The 20,410-nt window shown below is 53.1% G+C and overlaps 3 protein-coding genes across 5 annotated transcripts in view; 2 read left to right on the top strand and 1 right to left on the bottom strand.

Moving 5' to 3' along the window:
* The first annotated feature begins 1,741 nt into the window (after positions 1-1,741).
* TEKT2 (tektin 2) lies at positions 1,742-8,195 on the top strand. Of its 2 annotated transcripts, none has more exons than XM_026796614.2 (10): positions 1,742-1,967; positions 3,197-3,368; positions 3,726-3,851; positions 4,490-4,695; positions 5,173-5,316; positions 5,795-5,909; positions 6,226-6,333; positions 6,712-6,855; positions 7,056-7,135; positions 7,767-8,195. In XM_026796614.2, exons 2-10 carry the CDS (start codon positions 3,213-3,215, stop codon positions 7,966-7,968), a joined length of 1,281 nt encoding a protein of 426 aa, XP_026652415.1. In that variant the 5' UTR covers positions 1,742-1,967; positions 3,197-3,212; the 3' UTR covers positions 7,969-8,195. The 2 variants fall into 2 exon arrangements, with proteins under 2 accessions (XP_026652415.1, XP_005492405.1); XM_005492348.4 differs by having other exon boundaries at positions 1,742-2,095.
* A 107-nt stretch (positions 8,196-8,302) lies between these two features.
* ADPRS (ADP-ribosylserine hydrolase) lies at positions 8,303-14,005 on the top strand. The gene is made up of 6 exons (XM_074555866.1): positions 8,303-8,576; positions 9,946-10,042; positions 10,803-11,010; positions 11,101-11,285; positions 11,377-11,477; positions 11,959-14,005. Exons 1-6 carry the CDS (start codon positions 8,348-8,350, stop codon positions 12,249-12,251), a joined length of 1,113 nt encoding a protein of 370 aa, XP_074411967.1. The 5' UTR covers positions 8,303-8,347; the 3' UTR covers positions 12,252-14,005.
* Positions 14,006-14,704: 699 nt separating this feature from the next.
* The window catches only part of COL8A2 (collagen type VIII alpha 2 chain), a 31,291-nt gene continuing 25,585 nt past the window's right edge, over positions 14,705-20,410 (bottom strand). For both annotated transcript variants that reach the window (XM_074555865.1, XM_014270852.3), the window contains exon 3: positions 14,705-19,470. In XM_074555865.1, the coding sequence (XP_074411966.1) occupies positions 17,549-19,470 (1,922 nt within the window). In that variant the 3' untranslated portion in view covers positions 14,705-17,548. The remainder of the gene's footprint in view (positions 19,471-20,410) is intronic.

Below are 20,410 nucleotides of genomic sequence, written 5' to 3'. Positions count from 1 at the left end.
CTGAATTTAAAGAACTTTTGGAAGTTTTGGAACCTGATGGTGTGCCAGCAAAGTGAAAACTTGACTATTGCTCCTGAAGCAGTGAGGATAATTAACACCAACAAAACTTGGTGAGAGGAAGAATGCCAGAGATGGAGTTTGGCTTCTGGCAACTTTGCAGTGCAGAATGGCTTCTTCTGGGTACTTGCTTTTGTGCATCACTTCTCTCCTGTGGCTGTAGTGTTTACTTTTTTTTTTTGAACTTGATTTCTGTTTTTCAGTGAAATCTTCTCATTTTTGCAGTTTTTCAGTGTTGAATCTCTCCTTGAGACAACTACATGTTGTTTTCCTGTAGAAAAAACCTGCTTCTAGCTCACTGTGTTTGGTGTCTGTTTGCAGGCAGGTGTGAAAAGTGAGCTGCAGCACAGCAGTGGGGCGGGCAGAGCGAGTTTTGGGTCAGAAATGTTGGTTTTACAGGCACTGGTGTACAGATCCAGGGGAGCAGTGACACTTTGGACTCACAGGGTACAAACCCTCCTTCCTGTTCTTGTCTCTTCCCTTGGTATAAGCAGTTCAGCTCCCCAGGTAGACTCATGGTGGGGAAAAGTGGGGTGTTCACCTGGCTGGAGGTGTGTGATCATGGACAAGGCATTGTTTGTCAGCAGCTGTTACTCCAGAGCTTTTTTAATTGGTAGCATTTGGTTACAAGCTAATATTAAAGGATTTTGGGAAGAAGGTGGCTCAGCTGGCATTGTGTGTGCTCACTGGGCAGTGAGCTCTGTTAGTTTTGGACACTGCTGGAAGCAATGTCACACATAGAAATTTTGCCTAGTTAATACCATGGGTTTATATTGTTCAAAAAAAGAAAAAGTCATGCTGTTTGGGATTCCTTTTCAGAATAAAATTCTAATAAACCAGTCTGGTGGATTGATCCTGTCCCATGTGTCTGCTCTTTCTCATATGCTGGTAACTGCTCCCCTGTTTTGGTGTCCCATTGCTTCGGCAGGAGCGTGAATGTGTTCCCACCATAAAGGTCCCGGGGGCTTTCGAAGCAAAAGGGAAATGTTTCAAGAATAAAGTAGAGCTGTGACTTGAGACGTTGCACAAAATAGATTGTAGATGGATGGCAAACAAACTGGTAAAAGCCTTTATTTTTACTTAACCATCTTGACCATGTGTGCCTCTTTGTACCGTGGGCTGCAGCCGTGCGGGGTGGGAGGGAACGTGTTGGTGTTTGAGATGTACTTGCTAAGCAGAAGCCGTGTCCTCTGCCCCTTCTCCCTTTCTGGACGAATTGTTCTTGCCAAAATTTTCTACCTGTTGCAAGAGTTGCTTTCCTTCCAGCACAGTAAAATGTCGACTTCTTTCACTGTTCCTTCCCTCTCGTAGGCATCTGTAACCTCTGTACGACTGTGTATAGGACACAGCAGTCATCGATCTCTGCTGGCTATAGATACCATCAACTTGAGTGTATTGTAAACGAACTGTATTCATTTGAAAAATAAATTTTTTTTGAAATGCACATGTGTCAGGCTTTATTTATACTTGCATCATTTTGATTTAATCCCAGAGAACGCAGCTGATATTGGTTTGGGTGGGGGTTGTGGAGAGAGGCACCAGGCCTATCCAAGGAGAGAAAACTATTTACTTTTGGTCTTTTTTTTTTTTTTTGTATTTTAATGCATTAGTTAAAAAATTTAACCAAAATTTTAAAAAATAATTTTAAAAATGCAAGAGCTTGTGGAAGTACCCATGGCCATCCTGGTGCAGGATGGCTGCTGTGGAAATGGGAAACGGCTCTGGAAGTGAACACCCCCGGCTCCCTCCTGCTTTATGGGGCATTTTTTTTAAACAGTATTATTTGTCGCTGATTTGGGCGCTGCTTTGCTGCGGTTTGCGGTGTCCCTGTCACCGATACCCGCCCAAGAGCCGCCGCCGGAGCCGCCCCGCAACGGCCCCGCGCGAGCCCGGAGCGAGAGCGGGGAACGGTGAGGGGAGAAGGGGGAAATCGGCCGGGAACGGTGAGAGGAGAGAGGGGAATCGGCCAGGAACGGTGAGGGGAGAGAGGGGAATCGGCAGGAAACCGTGAAGAGACTACAGGGTTCGACCAGGAACGGTGAGGGGAGAGCGGGGGGGATCGGCCGGGAACGGTGAGGGGAGAGCGGGGATCGGCCGGGAAGGGTGGGAGAAGGGGGGGTCGGAAGGGAACGGTGTAAGCACAGCAGGGATCGGCCGGGAACGCTGAGGTGAGAGGGGGGATCGGCCGGGAACGCTGAGGTGAGAGGGGGAATCAGCCGGGAACGCTGAGGTGAGAGGGGGAATCGGCCGGGAACAGTGAGGGGAGAGTGGAGGTCGGCCGGCAACGGTGAGGGGAGAGGGGAAATCGGCCGGTAACGGTGAGAGAGCGGCCCGCCCTGGCCCGGCCCTGCGGCGGAACGGGAGCAGGGTCGGGCCGGAGCAGCTGAGTGCCCTCATAGCAGCCGGGGTGAGGCCCTTTCCGAGCCGGCGGCTGAGCCTTTTCCCTCTTTCTCCCTTTCTCCTCTTTCCCCTCCACCTACGGTCGGGCCCCTGTGTCCCGCGGCCCTTTGTGCCCTCTCTCCGGGCCTCCTTCCCTTCAGGAACTCCTGGGTGAGCCCTGGGCTCGGTGCTCGAGGGGCTCCGGGCGCAGCGTCCTGTGCCCAGGGAGCTGGGGCAGACATGGGGTAGATGTCCCACTGCCAAGGGATTCTGCCCTAGATCTGCCCCCGACTGTGGGTTTGGGCACCTGCAGCCCCCTCAGGAGCCCCTTGGACCTTCTGGAATTGGGTTTGCAGTTTCTGCCCACTGGTGTGCTGGATAAAAAAGGAGACTAAAAACTCTGCTATTCCTTGAAAGCCTTGGAGTCCTGGGGGTCATGCCCTAGGCTGAGCCTTCAGCAGTAGCACAACAGAATCAGTCACATCCTCAGCCGTTTTTATCCAAGCTGAATACCATATGGAAGCTGGTGCTGTGAGCAGCTCCTTGTCCTTGCAGTTACATTCCTAGTGAGGGACAGATGATGGCTCCCATCACCTGCCCTTGTGCTCCCCCATTTTAAGGACATGTATCCGCATTAGGCCAGGTACCAGCTTGCAGCTTGCTGCTGCCTTTCTTCTGAAGAGCTCTGTAGTTTTTGGCTGCAGCTCCATTTCAGGTGTATTTCCATGAATTAACACCTAAATCTTCCACTCCCTTTCAGTCACCTGTTGAGCAAGATGGCCTCGCTGAGTGTAAAGCCGGGCCAGCGCTTCACCTTGCCGGACTGGAAGAACAACTCCCTCCTCATCTCGGCCGACGCCGAACAGCAGCGTTATAATTCCCACCACATCCGGCAGGAAGGACGAGTTCTCCGCAATGACACCGGCAACCAGGTGAGCTCTCTTTGTCAGGATAGTGGGCTGAGGAGCTGGGGAGAGTGTCTGGATTTGGGTGTATAGATGAGGGAATAAAGGCTCTACCTGTACAGAACACGCTAAGAATGGACATTTATTCCCTGTAAACCCACCTGCAAGGATGTATCTATACTGTCATTAAATGTCTGTTTCTCACATTTACTGCCACTCATGTTCTTCTCTGTGCTCTCCATTTGTGTAAATGACTGTGATTCCAAATGGCAACGTGTTGTATTCCTGTGAGAGGCTCAGTCAGTCCTGAAAATGGGAAACGGCTTCGGCAAGATTCACAACTACAATTTTAAAAAGAGTGACGACATTTTTCTCTAATTCCAGGCAAAATGGGATGAGCACAACAGCCGAACCCAGCTCAAAGATCGTATCACCACCGTGGACAAGTGGAGAGAAGCCCTGGCCAAATGCCTCACAGACTTAGATTTGGAAATTGAAGCCTTAGGCAAAGTATGTTGGGAAGGCAGATGGCTGGAAATGAACTTTCACTCTCAACATGGGATGTGAAATAATTGAGGCTTGTCTTGTGCAATGGGCAAGCCCATCTGGAGTTCAAGGGGCCTTCTCACTAGATAAATTTATATATATATACTTATATTTTATACTGAGATCCATACCTGATGAAATGACTTCCTGGAAAACAAACCACTGTGTTCTTGGCTGAGTCAAGCCATGTCATGCAGCTGGGTATTACATGCTCCTGTTTGGATTTCTGGGTGGATTTTGTTGTTTGGACTTTTTCTAAATATCTGAAGGATAGTAAGAAATATGTTAACACCATCCTTCAAAAATGTTTGGGTTTACATAGGGAGTAGTGGTGAGAGATCTCTGATACAGTGAGTTTTAAACCCAGAAGCTGCTGCTGCTTCTGGAATTGTTTACCCCCAGCAAGATTCCCGATGCAAATGCCAGGTGTAGAGGATTAAGGTGTTTGGCTCTGGCAATTTTTATTCCAGACTTGATAAAAGTTTTCAGAACTGCAAAGACAGTGTGAGTCCCTCTTAATGATGGTATGGGTGGGTTCCCCTTCCTTTCTCTCTCCCATCCCTAAAAGATCCCCCACACACCTGATTGATTGCTTTTTCCAGGTGAAGGAAGCAGCAGAAAATGCCATCCAGGCAAAGAACTTGTGCTTGGATGTTGCCATTGAGTGCCTGACATTCCGTGAGAGCCGTCGTGACATCGATGTGGTGAGGGATCCTGTGGAAGAGGAATTACACAAAGAGGTGAAGGTGATTGAGAAAACCAAGAAAGAGCTGCAGCAGCGAGTGGATGATGCCTTCAGACAGCTCTGGTGAGCAGTTACAGCTGTTGGCTGATGACTCTGCTCTCCTTGCTTGGCCACAGATACTTAATGTGCTTCTAATGCCACACTGAGATGGGCAGGGAACCACAGGAACCCTGGATGATTTTCAAGACTGGGGATTTGGCAGGGAAGGGTGTGTCAAGTGCAACTTCAGAAGCACCATTTGGAAATTTTGTCCCAGATCTCTTGTGCCATCTGCCTTGGTTTTGGAATCGGTGGCCACGAGGTGTCAAAGCTCCCAGGCCCTGATACTCTGTGGGAATCCTTCACAGCTCCATTCCAGGGTGATACCAGCCCACAGCCCAGGCAGGCAGTGCTGGGCAGGTCAGGCCCCGTTCCCAGGGAGGGTGGGAGCTCATCTTTCATTTCACTAAGATGACTGACATGGTGGTGAAGGCTTTGGGAATGGTGAGCTGCCCCTGCCCTGGGCCTGCTCCCTGCTGACTCCAGGCTGGCTCTCCACAGCCTCTTGAAGGAAGCTCGTCAGCAGCTGAGCTGTGACCACCGGCACAAGGTGGAGGCGCTGGAGCTCGATCGGCAGTGCATGTCCTTCAATCCCACCTCTGGCAACATCTCCTTCAAGGTCAACCCAACACGGATCCCAGATGGGTAAGGAAAGAATCTGTCCTTCTGTGGTTAAATCTGCCCAGAGCCCTGGGTTGCTTTTTCCTTCTATGCTGTGTCTAGGCTTGATGGGCACAGTTTTGGAGAGAGCTCAGAAGAGAAATTGGCTGTGGCATGGGGAAGCCACAGATTTTTGGGAGATAGCTAAATTGTCACCACAAACCCAGTGGGGGCCAGGTGTCCTGCCTCTCTCCTGCCTCCACCTCACATCCTCCTCCTCTGGCACAGCTCAGGGGGACCTGCTGCCCATTTTCACTTACCTGGCATTCCTTCCATGGTTTGGATATGTCCCTGGTGGAGCAGATGTTGGGCCTGGTGGGGTTCAATCTCTGAGGAGATCAGGGCAGATATGACCTCCAGCTTTCCAGAATCATTTTGTGCTGCCACCCTGGCCTCTAGCAGGTGGTTCCTTTAAAATGTCTTGCAAACACTCAATTTATTTTCGTAACTGATTCGTTCCCAGAACAACTGCACTTAGTGAGTGGGAGATGAACAGCCGGTGCAACAAGGAGCGTGCTGAGGCAGAAATGAGAGCCTCAGTCGATCTCCGAGGAGCAATCACACTTGCCATTGCCCAGGTAAACTGCTCCCTTGGCCCTGAATCTGTGGTGCCATTCTGGATCTGGTGTGGGAGAGTGGCAGCCACGTCTCTGGATCTGTCTGGGAGCAGCTGCCCTCCTGGTTTAAGCAGGAGCTTGGTTATGCTGCAGAGCTTACTGAGACTGGACATGTCCCTGTCCATCGATCCCCGCCTTCTGGCTGCTGGGGAAGTGTGACAGGCACAGCCAAACCTGGCTGGTTTTGTTCCTGGGCTTGTCCCAACCTTCCAGGCACAGCTTGGGGGAGACACAGACACCTTGCAGCCATGTGTGACTGGGGCTGTTCTCTCCTCAGACAAACAATGAGCTGGATGCTCAGCGTATAGCTACAGAGTTTGCGCTGAGGAAGAGGATGAGAGACATGGAAGCAGCCCTTAGTGAGCTGAGATGGCAGGAGAAGAATGTAAGTGTTGTTTCTTTGGTCATTGACTGCAACCCTGGCTGGGAACAGAGTCCCAAACGCTCTTTGTTACATGGAAAGTGACTCGGCCTGAGTGTAATTTTCACGTGTTTACTGTTCACTGGCACACATGATCCCAGCAGTATCCCACCTCTCACAAGTGCTTCTCTGGCACTGCTTGGCAGCACTGCCAGGTTTCAGCCTCTTCATTTCACCCCTTGTCTCGGCAGCACCATCCTGGTCCATGTGAAAGCAGAGGATTCAGTCCTCAGAAGCCCTTGAGTAAAATCTATGCCCAGCACAGCAAAATTCCCAGAGACACAGGGGCAGCTTCCCAGTCTGCATCCCAGGCTGTCCCTCATGACACATGTCTGTCCTCAGACCCTGGAGGAGATTGCTGAGATGGAGGAGGAGATCCGGCAGCTGGAGGAAGATATCAAGAAGAGAACCCTGGATCTGAAAGTGGCTCACACGCGCCTGGAGACGCGCACGTACCGGCCCCACATCGAGCTCTGCCGGGACCAGGTACCTCCCCTGCCATGGTCCTGCAGGGAGCTGAGGGGAAGGGGCTCTGGAAAACATGCATGAGTGTTGGACCAGCTGAGCAATGCGTCTTGCAGTGACACAGCAAAGCAAGGGAATAATGTCAGAGCTGGGGGACAGGGGAAGGAGGGAACTGTGGCCTTTGTAAAGCCCTGTTAAGTGCTGTCCCCTCCTCCCTGCAGGCTCAGTTTGGACTGACAGACGAGGTCCAGCAGCTGGAGGGTATGATCCGTGCACTCCAGCAGAAGAGGACAGAGTCACAGTGAGTGTCCTGCTGTCCAGGAACAGCAGTGCCCAGCGCTGCCCTGAGGGGATGTGGCTCAGGGTGTCACACCTGCCTTTTGGCACTTGGGCTCATGAGGGGCAGCACTCTTTGGGCTTGATGGGTGCAGGGTACAGAGAGGGCTGTGCTGGGAGGGGAATGGGGCTCCCACAGCCCCTGCTTGACTCTGAATTCATCCAGATCCTGACTGAAAAGGGACAAAAAGAAGAGTGACAAGGAAGGAACACAAGTGTTGCTGTGGGCTGGCAGTTCCCTGGTGCACATCTCTTGCTGCCCTCCCAGAGCAGTGTGTGGGCTGGCTATTCACTGCCCCAAACAATGAGTATCTGATGAGTTCACTCCATGTACAGGGCCACATGCTGCCAGAATGTGGGAAGTTGGGTGCTTGCTGTCCAGTTTAAAATCGTGGAATATCCTGAGTTGGGAGAAACACACAAGAATCACTGAGATCAACTCCTGACACTGCATGGGACACCCCAACAATCCCACCCTGTGCTTGAGAGCATTTTCTAAATCTTCCTTGAGCTGTGGCAGGATTGAGGCTGTGACCATTCCCTGGGGAGTCTATTCCCATTTGATCTCAACTCCTGTCCCTTCTGCTCATTCCTAGGGATGCCTTGGATGCTCTTTACAGACAACTCCACCGCATTCAGACCGATATTGGCTACAAAACCAATTCTCTGCAGCTTGACAACAAGTGCATGGATACTCGGAGAAAACTCGTGGTTCCCGTGGAGAAGTTTGACCCAGAGGTCGACGCTGTCAGCCGCACCAGGAACCTGCCGAAGGAAAGTCAGCTGGAGCTGGCTTAGCGCGCCGGGAATTGTGCAAGCGCGGGGGGAATGGAAAACTCCCGGTGATTCAGTTCCGCAGCAAGGAAAAGCGACATCTGCGTCGTGTTTGGGGAGAATGGAATTCTTCTCCTAGTTTGTTTTATAACTGTCTGGCCCTTGGATGATGTTTACAGCCTCCCGCGCTCCGAGGAGATTTATAAACAATAAAGGGCCTGTCCCCAGTTGTCTTCCGCGGCGATTAAATCCAGCTGGATTCCAGGAGGGATTTAAGGGAGCAGGGCTGTGCTGCCGGCGCCTCGGTCCTCCGGGCCGCCAGGGGGCAGCACTGTGCGCGGAGCCCCTTCGGCCACGCTGCCCCCTGGCGGCCCGGGGGGAAGAAGGCGCCGCGCGCGGCAAGATGGCGGCCGCGGGTCCGGCCTCAGGCGCCGGGCGGCTCCCGGCTCGTCCCCGGCCCGGCCTCGCTCGGTTCCGGGGCTGCTTGGCCGGAGCGTTGTTGGGGGATTGCCTGGGAGCTGTTTTCGAAGGCAGAAGCGTCGTGAAGCTGCCGGAGCTGCTGAGTTTCCTCAAAGGGCTGGAACCGGCGCCGCCTGAGGAGGGAGGGGAGGCGGCTGGGAGCGCACGTGGAGGTGCGAGGGGGGGAGCGCGGCGGGGAGCGGGGGATGTGCCCCGGTGCCCCCTCACACACCCCGCTGTGCACGGCACCCGGCACCCCAGAGATTCGGGTTAGACCCCAGCGCCCCCAGGGATGGGCTTTGGGGTGTTTGTGTCCCAATCCCTCAGCACTCCCAGCACTGGGCTTTGGGGTGTTTGTGTCCCACTCCCTCAGCACTGGGCTTTGGGGTGTTTGTGTCCCAATCCCTCAGCACCCCCAGCACTGGGCTTTGGGGTGTTTGTGTCCCACTCCCTCAGCACCCTCAGCACTGGGCTTTGGGACGTTTGTGTCCCAATCCCTCAGCACCCTCAGCACTGGGCTTTGAGGTGTTTGTGTCCCACTCCCTCAGCACACGCAGGACTGGGCTTTGGGGTCCAGTTTGTGTCTCACTCCCTCAGCACTGGGCTTTGGGGTCCAGTTTGTGTCCCACTCCCTCAGCACTCCCAGGACTGGGCTTTGGGGTGTTTGTGTCCCACTCCCTCAGCACACGCAGGACTGGGCTTTGAGGGTGCCCAACCTGCAGAGTCCCCAACCCCTCAGCTCCCCCGAAACGTGGGTGCCCCCAGTGCTTACCCCTCACCTGGTGTGGGGTATCTGCTGTGACTGCCCTGTCTGTCCCCTGCCCTGCTCTGTCCTGTGCCCCTGTGCTGTGGGGTTCAACACCCATTCCTGATTCCCGAGGGATTCCTTAGGGAATATTGGGAAGGAATTGTTCCCCATGAGAGTGATGATGCTCTGGCACAGATTGCTCAGAGAAACTGCAGCTGCTCCATCTCTGGAAGTGTCCAAGGCCAGGCTGGACAGGGCTTGGAGCACCCTGGGATAGTGGAAGGTGTCCCTGTCCATGGCAGGGGATGCAGCAGGATGGGCTTTAAGGTCCCTTCCAACCTAAAGCATACTGGAAATCTGTGATTCTGTGTTGGCCTGACTCTTGTCCATATATACCTCTGGATGTCAGACATCTTCACCTGGCTCTTACTAACCTTGAAGTATATTCTGTGTCATTATAGCTGTGGATGCAGCTCCCTGGCTGTGTCTCCTTACTCTGATAACCATGGCAGTGTCAACCTCAGAGTGCCAGGGAACTTAAATTCCAGACGGGTTTGGGTTGGAAGGTGCCTTAAAAATCACCCAGTGCCACCCCTGCCATGGGCAGGGACACCTTCCACTGTCTCAGGTTGCTCCAAGCCCTGTCCAACCTGGCCTGGAACACTTCCAGGGATCCATGGGCAGCCACAGCTGTCCCAGACAGCTTGTGGCAGTCCGGCCCTGGAGATGAGGGTGGTGCTGGCAGGGGGCAGGAACAGTTTGTCCTGGTGTGACTCTTGGCCCTCCCGTTGCAGAGTCGCTGCCCTACACGGACGACACGGCCATGAGCAGGTCGGTGGTGCAGTCACTGCTGGCCAAGCAGGAGTTTGATGAGGTTGACATGGCCAAGAGGTGAGCATGAGGCTTCCTGAAGGTGTGACCATCACTGTGACTGTCTGTGGAAGGGGACAGGGGCTGAGGCAGACTAATGCTAATTACTAATTTTTGTCAGGAAATAGGTGGTTAATCCTTTAGTTTGTTAATCCTTTTGCTTTGCCATGCCTCGGACCATGCAGCAGCATCAGCTGCAGTGTGGAGTCTGAAGCTGCCTTGACAGGGCAGCACAGCTGTGTGTCAGCCTTGTGTGTGTCAGCCTTGTGTGTGTTCACCTTTGGGGAGGAAATGCTTGGAGATTCCAGAAACATTTTGTTTCATGTTTATTTGTTGCTATTTATGTTTGCACTGCCCTTAATTTAGTGAGGGAATAGTGAGCTCAGCTTGACTCTGTTTATGATCCGTTTCCCTGTTGAATCCCTAGCCCTGAGAGCATTTGGTTCCACTTAAGGGAAAGCATTTCTTTGTTTAGAAAACTCTTCCATTGAACTTGAACAAAAGACTTTCCTTGTGGTTGTGACCCACGGAAATGTTTCTAGTTTGCTTCTATTTTGAGGCAGAGCTGAGAGGGAAACAAGTGGGTTATGGAAGGTGATGTTTATACATCCTTCTTTCACACTGTTCTTTGGGAATTGTTTCCTGCAGAACCGAATCTCTGAGCCCTGACTGTCCCTGATTTAGGTGTGTGTTATTAATTCCCTTTAGCATGAGGCTTCCTCCAATCACAAACCCCATTAACAGACCAAACCCTTGGGGTGTTTCCCCCTGCCCACACCAGGTTTGCTGAGGAGTACAAGAAGGAGCCCAACAGGGGCTATGGGATGGCTGTGGTCAATGTCTTCAAGAAGCTCCTGAGCCCCAAATGCAGTGATGTGTTTGAGCCCGCGAGAGCCCAGTTCAACGGGAAGGGCTCCTACGGGAACGGCGGCGCCATGAGGGTGGCCGGCATCCCCCTCGTCTACTCCGACATCCAGGATGTCAAGAAGGTATTAATGGAACATTCTGGGCTTCTCTGGGCGTCCCTGCTGCCAGGGGGTTGTCCCAGAAGCTCTGCTGACACCGGGGTTTCTCTGCAGTTTGCGAAGCTCAGCGCGGAGCTGACCCACGCCAACTCCCTGGGCTACAACGGGGCCATCCTGCAGGCCCTGGCTGTGCACCTGGCACTGCAGGAGGGGCTCAGCAGGGAAACCTTCCTGGAGCAGCTCATCAGCCACATGGAGCACGTGGAGGCCGATGACAAATCTCTCAGTGATGCTCGAGCGTGAGTAGCTTGGGGAAAGCCCCAACCCTGCTCTGGTGGTTTGTTCTGGCTCTTCACGTTCTCTCCTCTTCACTGCCCTCTCTGTTTGCAGGCTGGGATTTGAGGATTTACCATTTTCCAGGCGTCTCAAGAAAATCAAGGAATTTTTGGAGCTCAGCAGTGTTCCCAAAGCAGATGTATTGTTTGAGTTGGGTGAGTACCTTTTCCAGGAGAGCTGGAAGCAGGGCTAACTCAGCAAGCCTGGTAGATGCGTGTTGCCCGAGATTCCTGTTCAGCTTGTGCTGCCTGTCAGGCACAGGGTATGCTGGAAAAGCAGCCTGTGCTCACCAGTCAGGAATTCTGAGTCTCAATCCAGTGATTTCCTCTGTGTATTGATAGGAAAAAAATGTCTTGCTAAGGAAAACTCACCTTGCATAATGTTTCTTAACATTCCAAGACTCTTAAGGGCTCTTGGGTCAGCATATTGAATGGGAATGAGTAGTTGTGTGTGGCCAGGCTATACTGGGGTTACTGGGAATTGCTCTGCAGGATGTGGGTGGCACTGGGGAGCTGGGGGTTTTCTGAGGGACAAACTTTTGCACTTTTTCCTGGTAAAATCTGTGATATAATGGAAAGTCACCAGTAGGAAGGGAAAAGGAAGGAAGGCAGAGGGTGCTGACAGGATGTGTTCCAGGCAATGGCATCGCTGCGCTGCGCTCCGTCCCCACTGCCATTTACTCCTTCCTGCGCTGCATGGACGCTGACCCTGACATTCCTGAGCACTACAATGCCCTGCAGAGAACCATCATCTACTGCATCTCCCTGGGGGGGGACACGGACACCATCGCCACCATGGCGGGCGCCATCGCCGGCGCCTACTACGGTGAGGAGCAGGTACCCCCGAGCTGGGAGCAGAGCTGTGAGGCTTTCCAGGAGACCCAGAGGATGGCCAAGAGCCTCTATGAACTCTACTGCCAGCGGCTCTGAGCTCCAGGGCAGCCCCAGGGCTTTGCTGAAGGCAGAGGGATGGTCAGCTCTGCTTCCCTGGTCAGACCCAGCGGTGGATCCGCGCCGTCGGCCCACGCCAGTGAGCCTCAGCTGGGAAGGGGAAGGTGCCTGCTGCTGTCAGCTGGGAGCTGGGAGCAGGAGCCAGCCTGGGAAAGAGGGGACATCCCCTTCAGTCAAGGGTCAGCTGAGAAATGGCTGCACTTGGACAGTTGCTGCAGCTCCCTGAGTGTACACAAGTGTCTCATTTTCCATGGATTTCTGCTGCTTGCTTTGTCCACCATGGTGCCATTTGTCATTGCAGTTGTGGCAGGTGTCTGAATCCATGGACTTTTTCCTTGTTTTCCTCTGCTCATGTGTCCATGGGCTGTGTTTTGGTGGTCAGTGGCTTGTCCAGTCTCCACACCCCTGGTACAGCAGCAGGTCATTGTCAGCTGGCCAGATGAGGAATGTCATAGGAGTCACCTGTGCTGAGTTAGGATAATGGAGCACAGATTTCTGGGGACATTTGTTGCCTTAAAGGCAGAATGAGAAAGGCCAGAAAAGGGATTTCTTTGCATTGCTGATGGCTCTGTGAGAGACGTTTGATGCCTGCAGACAATCCCAGCTGACTCATTGTCCCTGCTGGGAGAGGGTGTCACCAATTGCTGCTCCTCCTGTGTCCTTGGCCCTGTGATCCAACAGGCACCTGCTGCTGTCACACTGCTGCAGCCACTCTGGCTGCTCCTGTGTTCCTAATCTATGTATTCTGTATTTTTACAGTCTTGTATATGCACAGAGCACCAAGTGAGATTCCTGTTTAAATCACAGAATACCCCAAAGTGAAAGGGACCCACAAGGATCATGAGTCCAGCTCCTATGGAGTGCAGGGATAGAATTCCTGGTTCTGCTGCAGTCAGTCACAAAAGTGACTTGAGCAGGATGCAGGAGTTAATTTATCACAGCCTCAGCCTCTGTACTTGGTAAAAATTGCCCCAGAATTAAAGGGAAAGGTGGGTTAATTGGGGACATCAATATTGAAAAGAAGCTGGTGCTGGTGGCCCAGAACATTCTAGCACAGCTGTGTTCCAGAACCTCACATTGAAAACCTTTTCCTAGTGGAGCTGCTCAAAAAGGGAAAACCAGCTTGGGAATGGCACATCTAGAAAGGGTTGGAAGCCTTTTAATAATTGAAAACAAAAAGTCATCACATGGAAATGTTTATAAACTTAAATGTGACAGTGTAACTCTTGTTATTTCTCCAGCATGTCTTGTGACACTGGGAAGTGGCTGTGGTGCTCCCCAGTGGTGTCAGCACGTGGTGGCTGTGTCAGGCTGCATGCACATGTGGGAATCTGGCTGCCACAGGTCCTTCCAGCTTTCCCTGTTGTCTGCTTCCTTCAAGTGCCAGTCTTTTGTGTGATGCTATAATGGGTTTTCCTTGTATAAATGGATTCTTGTCCTGGGAACATGTGGAATTTTGGTCTGTTGTATATTTTTGTATTGTGCTGCAGATCTGAGCCGTAAAATATCGGGTTTTCCACATTATTCTGCCAGAGGGACAACCAGATTCATGTAATTATTTAAAAGAAGATATTTTTCTTTTAAAGCAGCTTTGTAATTTTAAATGTTTGGAACTCCTGACAAGCAAAGAGCTCCTGTTTAAAGACTGGAGCTCTTTGAGCCTGAATTTAGATGTGTGCTAAACCCTTCAGTTTCCTTGGAAAGAAGTAAAATCCCTCAGTTACCTTTGTTAAGTAGCCACTGCTGTGTTTTCACTCAAGTCATGAAGTTGTGCATCCTCAGTGCCAAGAGGACCAGGAGTGGTTCTTGCTACAAGGGTGAATTGACATGGGAGGGTCTTTGGAAAGGTCCCTTTTCCTTCTCAGCCTGTGGAAGGAGTTCAGGTGCTGGAATGCAGCATGTGATGATGGGAATGCACTGGGAGCCTCGTGAAAGGCAGCAGGAGGATGGCTTGCTCCTTGGAGTGAGCTGTGTGTTCCAAGCCTCCCTGGAAATGTTTCACCCCTTAAGGTGAGATCAGGTGGGAAAACACATTTTCTTCTCTTTGGACTGTGAGTCTGTGAAGGTGCAAGGGATTCACCAGTCCTGAGTGTTCCTGACTCGCTCAGGATGGAGGCTGTGCACAAGGTGTGGGATGTAGGATAAAAAAATAATGGAAAAAACCACACAGAAGGGAAAGAGAATCCCTAAGACTTTACCTTGAGTCCCTGAAATTAATAATCACCAGGCTGCAATGATCTGGGTTTCAACATTTCTAAAACTGGATTTCTGGAGACAGGAGTCTTTTCCTAAATCACAAGAAACATGCAGTGATTTTGCATAAGGATATCAGTTAGGGAATCTGCTGGGAATGAGCAAGATCATTTGAGGTGGAAATAGAGTGTGTATGAGACAGAGCAAGACCCAGGACAAAGCACAGCTGAGCCCACCTCTATACAATAAGTTTTATTGATGTTTGTCAATACAATCAAGTACTGCAGTTTTAGTTGTGAAGAGCAGGTCAGTTTTGGGTCACAAAGAGTGCATTTTAAACCAACTTTTACTAGGACAGTGCATGTAATAAGTATTTACAAAACTAAAAACCTCTATATACTAGGTTAGAAATGAAGATACTAGAGGCAAATTTAAAAAAAATAGTAAGAATTTGTATATAAAAATGCACATTGTAATGCAGTTTTCAGCATTAAAAATAGACATACCTCATCCAACCCAACCTTTTTTATTCTTGTGATTGAAACCAAAATCCCACGCGCTCACACACACGACAGAAAATAATCCTTTCTGCTGGCTAATGTGTACTCAATATTCCAGAAAAAAAAAATCCTTCTGGAGAGTGAACAGCCTCCCTCATCCTGTGCATCGTTTATTTTTTTTTTAGCCTAACTATGTGCGTGTAATATCTTTGCTTTCCATTAGTGTGTAAATGTAAGAGGTTAAATAGCTGCTAGGGGTGATTATGGGTTTGCTCTGCACGTGATAGGAAAGTGGAATTACAAAACTGTTATCTACAGCACAAACTTCATCTGGGGGTGGCTACAGTGAGGAGTTTGGTCGTTGCTTTTTGCCAGCTCGAACAAGAAGTTTGGAATGAAGCAGAACAGAACAAGAAGAGATGGGCTGTAGGTTAGGCACAGTATAAATAAGTTGCTTTGAGGAGCAGGATGAAGCTCCCACCAGGCGTGGCAGCTCCTGGCCCTGCACGAGGCTGGGCCAGCTCAAATCCCTCTATTCTCCAGAGAAAAGGAGCCAAGTCCCCTCCCAGCATCCTCTCCTACCAAACCTGGGCCTGGAAAAATCATCTGAGCTTCCACTTTTAATTTAAGGGACTGTTCCTGCTGGGAAATAACCTGTTGGGATCACAACCCAAATGGTCCTGGCCATGCCCTCAGGAGTTAAAAATGTCCAGTGGGATCAGACACCTTCCAGCTTGGAGGTTCATCTCTGCATGAAACTTGCAGCTTTAAGGAGAGAAATTCACAGGGAAAAATCCCAGGGAGGGGACACACAGCCCCAACAGGCAGTGCCCAAAGCACTGGCCTTCCAACTGCAAATTTCCTTCTTGTGTTTCTAAATTTCAGGGTAGGTGAGTTTTTAAAAGGAAGGCCTGAATGGCAAGAGGCAGAATTTCACAGGACAGGCTTGAGGAGAAAACAAACAAGCAAAACAGAAATAGGAGAAGAAAAGTTGTTTAAATATCTCATAGAGTCCATCTGGAAAACAAGCCCAGTCCCAGTCTTGCTACGTTTCTTTGGCCATCAAACAGGCTTTGGGAAAATGCAAAGGTCAGAGCTGGTGACCGAATTGTTGCTGTTTCTCAGGGATGTGCCTTTGCAGAAGGACATGCAGTGGGAAATGCACATGGATTGATTCAGCAGCGTGCTCCTGGCCTGGGATGAGCAGCATCCCTGTCCTGGAAGTGGCAGTGACTGTTCTACTGTGAGAAAACCTGCAGAGCCACAGGATCTGTGTGGGGCAGTGCCATCATGCCTGGCCCAGAGCCCTGCAGCTCATGCTCAGGTCAGTAATGCTCCAAGCATTAGAGAGACAAAGTGGTAACAACAGGCAAATGTTGATTTCTTTAACCTAAGTCACAGAGTGGCCCCTGGGCTGCTGCCCTGTCACAGGTATTGCACTACACTTGTAAGTGATGTTCTTCAATGGGTCATAGCACCGTGGTGAAATCGCTGTGTGGAAAGTTAGAACCAGCACTGTTTTGTCTTAATTCCAAGATCCCCAGAGGAAGGGGGGACGCCAATGCAAGAGTTCACACATCCCAAAATAGTGAGACAGGAAAAGCAAGTTGTCCATCAGTGGCACTTCCTTATGTCACACCAGCTGGCAGCACCGTGAGCTGGGCTTGCACTGCCATCCTTGTGTGGGCAGAGATGCTCCTGAGGCCAAGCAAGTCTTTGGGCTGCAGAGACAGACGGGACAGGACCAGCCCTTGGACTTCCCAGCAGGTGAAAGGAGAGAGCAGATCGTTGTTCATCACGGGGTCCCAGCTTCCCTCACCGCCTTTGGAACCGGTCATGGCATCCTCCCAGGTACCAGTGCCTGGATGATTTTATTCCTAAAGGTGCTGGGGGGGAGGGTTAAAAATAATATTTACTTCTTAGAAGAAGGTGCTTATGCAAAGTGTTCCACTCTTTAGGATTATAAATCCAACCACACTGAATCTGGAGTGAATCGGAGAGACTGCCCCAAAGCACAGTCTGGAAAAACAGGCGTCAGCGAGCCTGGAACTTGGGCATCTGATGGTTTGGAAGGAAATTTCTCAATCCAGCGTGGATCCCTGCTGCTGTATGGGTTTGTGTAAGTGCCTGGGACCCTGCGTTGGTTACCAGCACATCAGCCATGACACAGCTGGATTTATTTATCGAGCATTCCAAATGGGAAATGAGGGCACTTGATACAGACCATGGGGGTCTGGTCTTCCTCTCTGGATCACAGAGCCAGATCCTTGCCATCCCAGGCATGTTCCTGTGTTTGATGTCCAGTCACTGGGGTACTTATTCCAAATATGCTTTGTTGAGGAAGTCGCTCCCCTCCCTCCCTTCTCCCTCCCCCAAAAAAAGAAAGATAGATGGATAGATGTCTCCTTCCCGATTACCCTCTTGACTCATGGATCAAACAGCGTGAAGCAAGGTCCCATGACAATGTCTTGCATGTTCTTCCCAGTGATTTTTCTTTTTTGTATTAATTTTAAAACACTTTTTTATCAAAAAAAAAAAAGTTTATGGCTAAAGTGGGTGAAAAGGAAACGTGCCCAACAGCTGTTATGTGGGGCAGAGCAGGAACCCGGAGAAGGAGGAGTGGATGTATTCCGTGGAGTACAGCCCATTGGCCTGGTCTGAGGGCATCTGTACCCAGACCTGGTCGTTCTCCTTGAGTTCAAGCACGGCACTGCCCGAGGCCTGGTCCAGGTACCCCTTTTTGTACTCATCGTAGGTGTAGGTGGCCGGCACGTTGTTCTTATACAGAGCCACCCAAACGTTGGTCCCTTTGACGTGCACGTGGTAGGCAAAATAGTAGATTCCGGATACGGGGCAGGTGAAGATCCCGGTGACCGGGTTGTAGCCGTTGTGCCCGTTATACAAGGTCCGGTCAAACTTGACGGGCATGCCGGACGCGGGGAAGGGGGAGGTGAGGATGGCAGTGAAGGCCGGCGCGATGCGGGCAGCGAGCTCTCCTCGGCCGTACTGTGGCTTGCCCGGCTTCCCGTTGCCCAGCACAGCCCCCTCCACGCCACCGTCCGGCAGGTGCAGCCCCGCGATGCCCGTCTCGTCCAGCACTCCTGGCGCTCCTGGTGGCCCGGGTGGCCCCGGTGGCCCTGGTGGTCCGTTCAGCCCCGGCGTTCCTGGCATTCCGGGTGGGCCGATGGGTCCGGCCAGGCCAGGCTCGCCGGTCTTCCCCTCGCCGGGAATGCCAGGGAGCCCGGGCTCCCCTTTCAGGCCTGGTAACCCCTGAGGCCCCATGGGCCCAGCAGGTCCTTGCAATCCCGGGATGCCGGAGGGGCCCCTCAGCCCCGGCTGCCCCGGGATCCCACCGTCCCCTTTGGGCCCGGGGCCGCCCGTTAATCCCGGCACCCCCGGAAGGCCGATGAACCCCGGTTCACCTTTGGGGCCCGTCGGACCGGGAGGTCCCAGTGACCCGGGCAGGCCCCTTTCTCCCGGCACCCCCGGCTTCCCCGCGAAGCCGTTCGGGCCCTGGTCGCCGCGTATCCCCGGCATTCCCGGGGGCCCGCTCGGCCCCACGTCCCCCTTGGGGCCGGGCAGCCCGTGCTTGCCCGGCAGCCCCATGGACCCCGGCGGGCCCGGCGGGCCGATGATGCCGGCAGGGCCTGGCTCGCCCGGCTCGCCATCAACGCCGGGCTCCCCCTTATCGCCGATGGCTCCCTGTGCCCCAGGCTGCCCGCGGTCTCCTTTCAGGCCGGGCATGCCCGGCTTCCCATAGCCCGTGGGGCCCGGCAACCCAGGGAGGCCGCGGATCCCGGGCTCTCCCTTCGGTCCCATGGGGCCCTGTATCCCCGGCACCCCCGCGACGCCCGGGACCCCTATCCCATCGATCCCGGGGGGTCCCCGCGGCCCCACAGGGCCGGGCTCCCCGGTGACACCCGGCCCGCCAGGGGGACCCATGTCGCCCTTGTCCCCGGGCGCTCCGGGCAGCCCATCGAGGCCAGGCTTCCCAATGCCGGCCGGCCCGGGGGGCCCCGCGGGGCCGGGAGGGCCCCCGTTCCCCCGGGGCCCCGGTAAGCCTGGCTTCCCCACGCCGTTTTCACCCTTCATCCCTCGTTCTCCGCGGGGACCCGGCTCTCCTTTCGGGCCAGGCTCTCCCCGAAAGCCGGGCAGGCCGGGGCCGCCCTGGGGACCCGGCTTCCCATTGACAGAGAGGCCGGCTGGGCCGGGCAGCCCCGGCGGGCCGGGCAGGCCCCTCGGCCCTTGCTCCCCACGCATGCCGGGCTCGCCCTTGGCTCCGGGCATCCCTTTCATACCCGCCTTCCCGGGGAGGCCTGGGATGCCGGGTTTCCCAATGCCCGAGAAGCCCGGGGGCCCAGCAGGCCCAGGCTGGCCGTGCATTCCCGGCTTCCCCGTGCCCGGTTTTCCCGGGTAGCCGGGGGGCCCGGGAGGTCCCCGAGGGCCGGGCTTCCCTGGCGGTCCTGGCTCGCCTTTGAGGTCCATGGGCAGCATTGGTGGCATGTCTGTGGAGAGAGGAGACACAGAGTGTCACTAGAGCTGGCCGTGGGCAAGGTGTCCTTGGGATGTTGGAGCTGGGGTCTCTGAATGGCCTGGGCTGGGCTTGAACAGGGACCCTTCCACTGAGACATGGCCACAGCAGCCTCCTGGGCTCCCACATCATCAGTAGGGCTGTCCTGAGATGAAGCCAAAGCCCAGAGTTCTCTCATTCCAGTTTCACATCCCTCCATGATGCCAGGTGCCACCATGGAAGGTGCCAGTGCTTGCTGTCAGCTCTGGCAGGGCTATTTTGTGATGAGTTACTGCAGGGTGGTTTTGGAGCTGGATTCAAACCTCCTGCTGCCTCACTTCCCAGCGGCCTCGAAAGCACCGTGGGATTCAGTTGTTCCTGCCTGGGCTCAGCTGAGAGGATGGCGACAGAGCGAGCCAAGACTGGGGATAATCCCTCACCCCGTCCCGCGAGTCCAGGGCCTTGGGAGACCTTTAATCCTTTTGGATTAAAAAGAAAACTCTTGGACATGTACTCCAGAGCCTGAGGAGGCAATGGATGTATGGCTTAGGCCATGCCTACAGTGCTTGCTGGCACAGCTCCCGAGTCCAGCAAGGCAGAGAAAAACCAAAAAGCAAAAAAGCTCTGGGGATGGAGCAGAAGCCAAGAGCTGGGAGGGAAATGCAGCCTCAGCTCCGTCCAAATGAGTCAGCCCAGCTGGGAATAGGCCGCAACCACTTGACATTTCAAGAATTTATTGAGGTCTTTTGCAAACGGATATAAGAAAGAAACTAATGGGCTGAGAGACTCCAAAGGCAAGGAGAGGCAGATGACATGCCCACCACAGCTCAGCATGGAAAGCACAGACGTGAGCATAAATAACTCCTCGAGGCTGGCCCAGGCAGGGTGTCACCTCCCACGTGACACCAGGAAAGGGTGAGAAAGAATAAATCTGA

The sequence above is a fragment of the Zonotrichia albicollis genome, chromosome 20, assembly GCF_047830755.1.
Source record: "Zonotrichia albicollis isolate bZonAlb1 chromosome 20, bZonAlb1.hap1, whole genome shotgun sequence".
NCBI classification, from domain to species: domain Eukaryota; kingdom Metazoa; phylum Chordata; class Aves; order Passeriformes; family Passerellidae; genus Zonotrichia; species Zonotrichia albicollis.
Note: the sequence above shows the minus strand (reverse complement) of the source record. Positions and strands in the feature narration are given on the sequence as shown.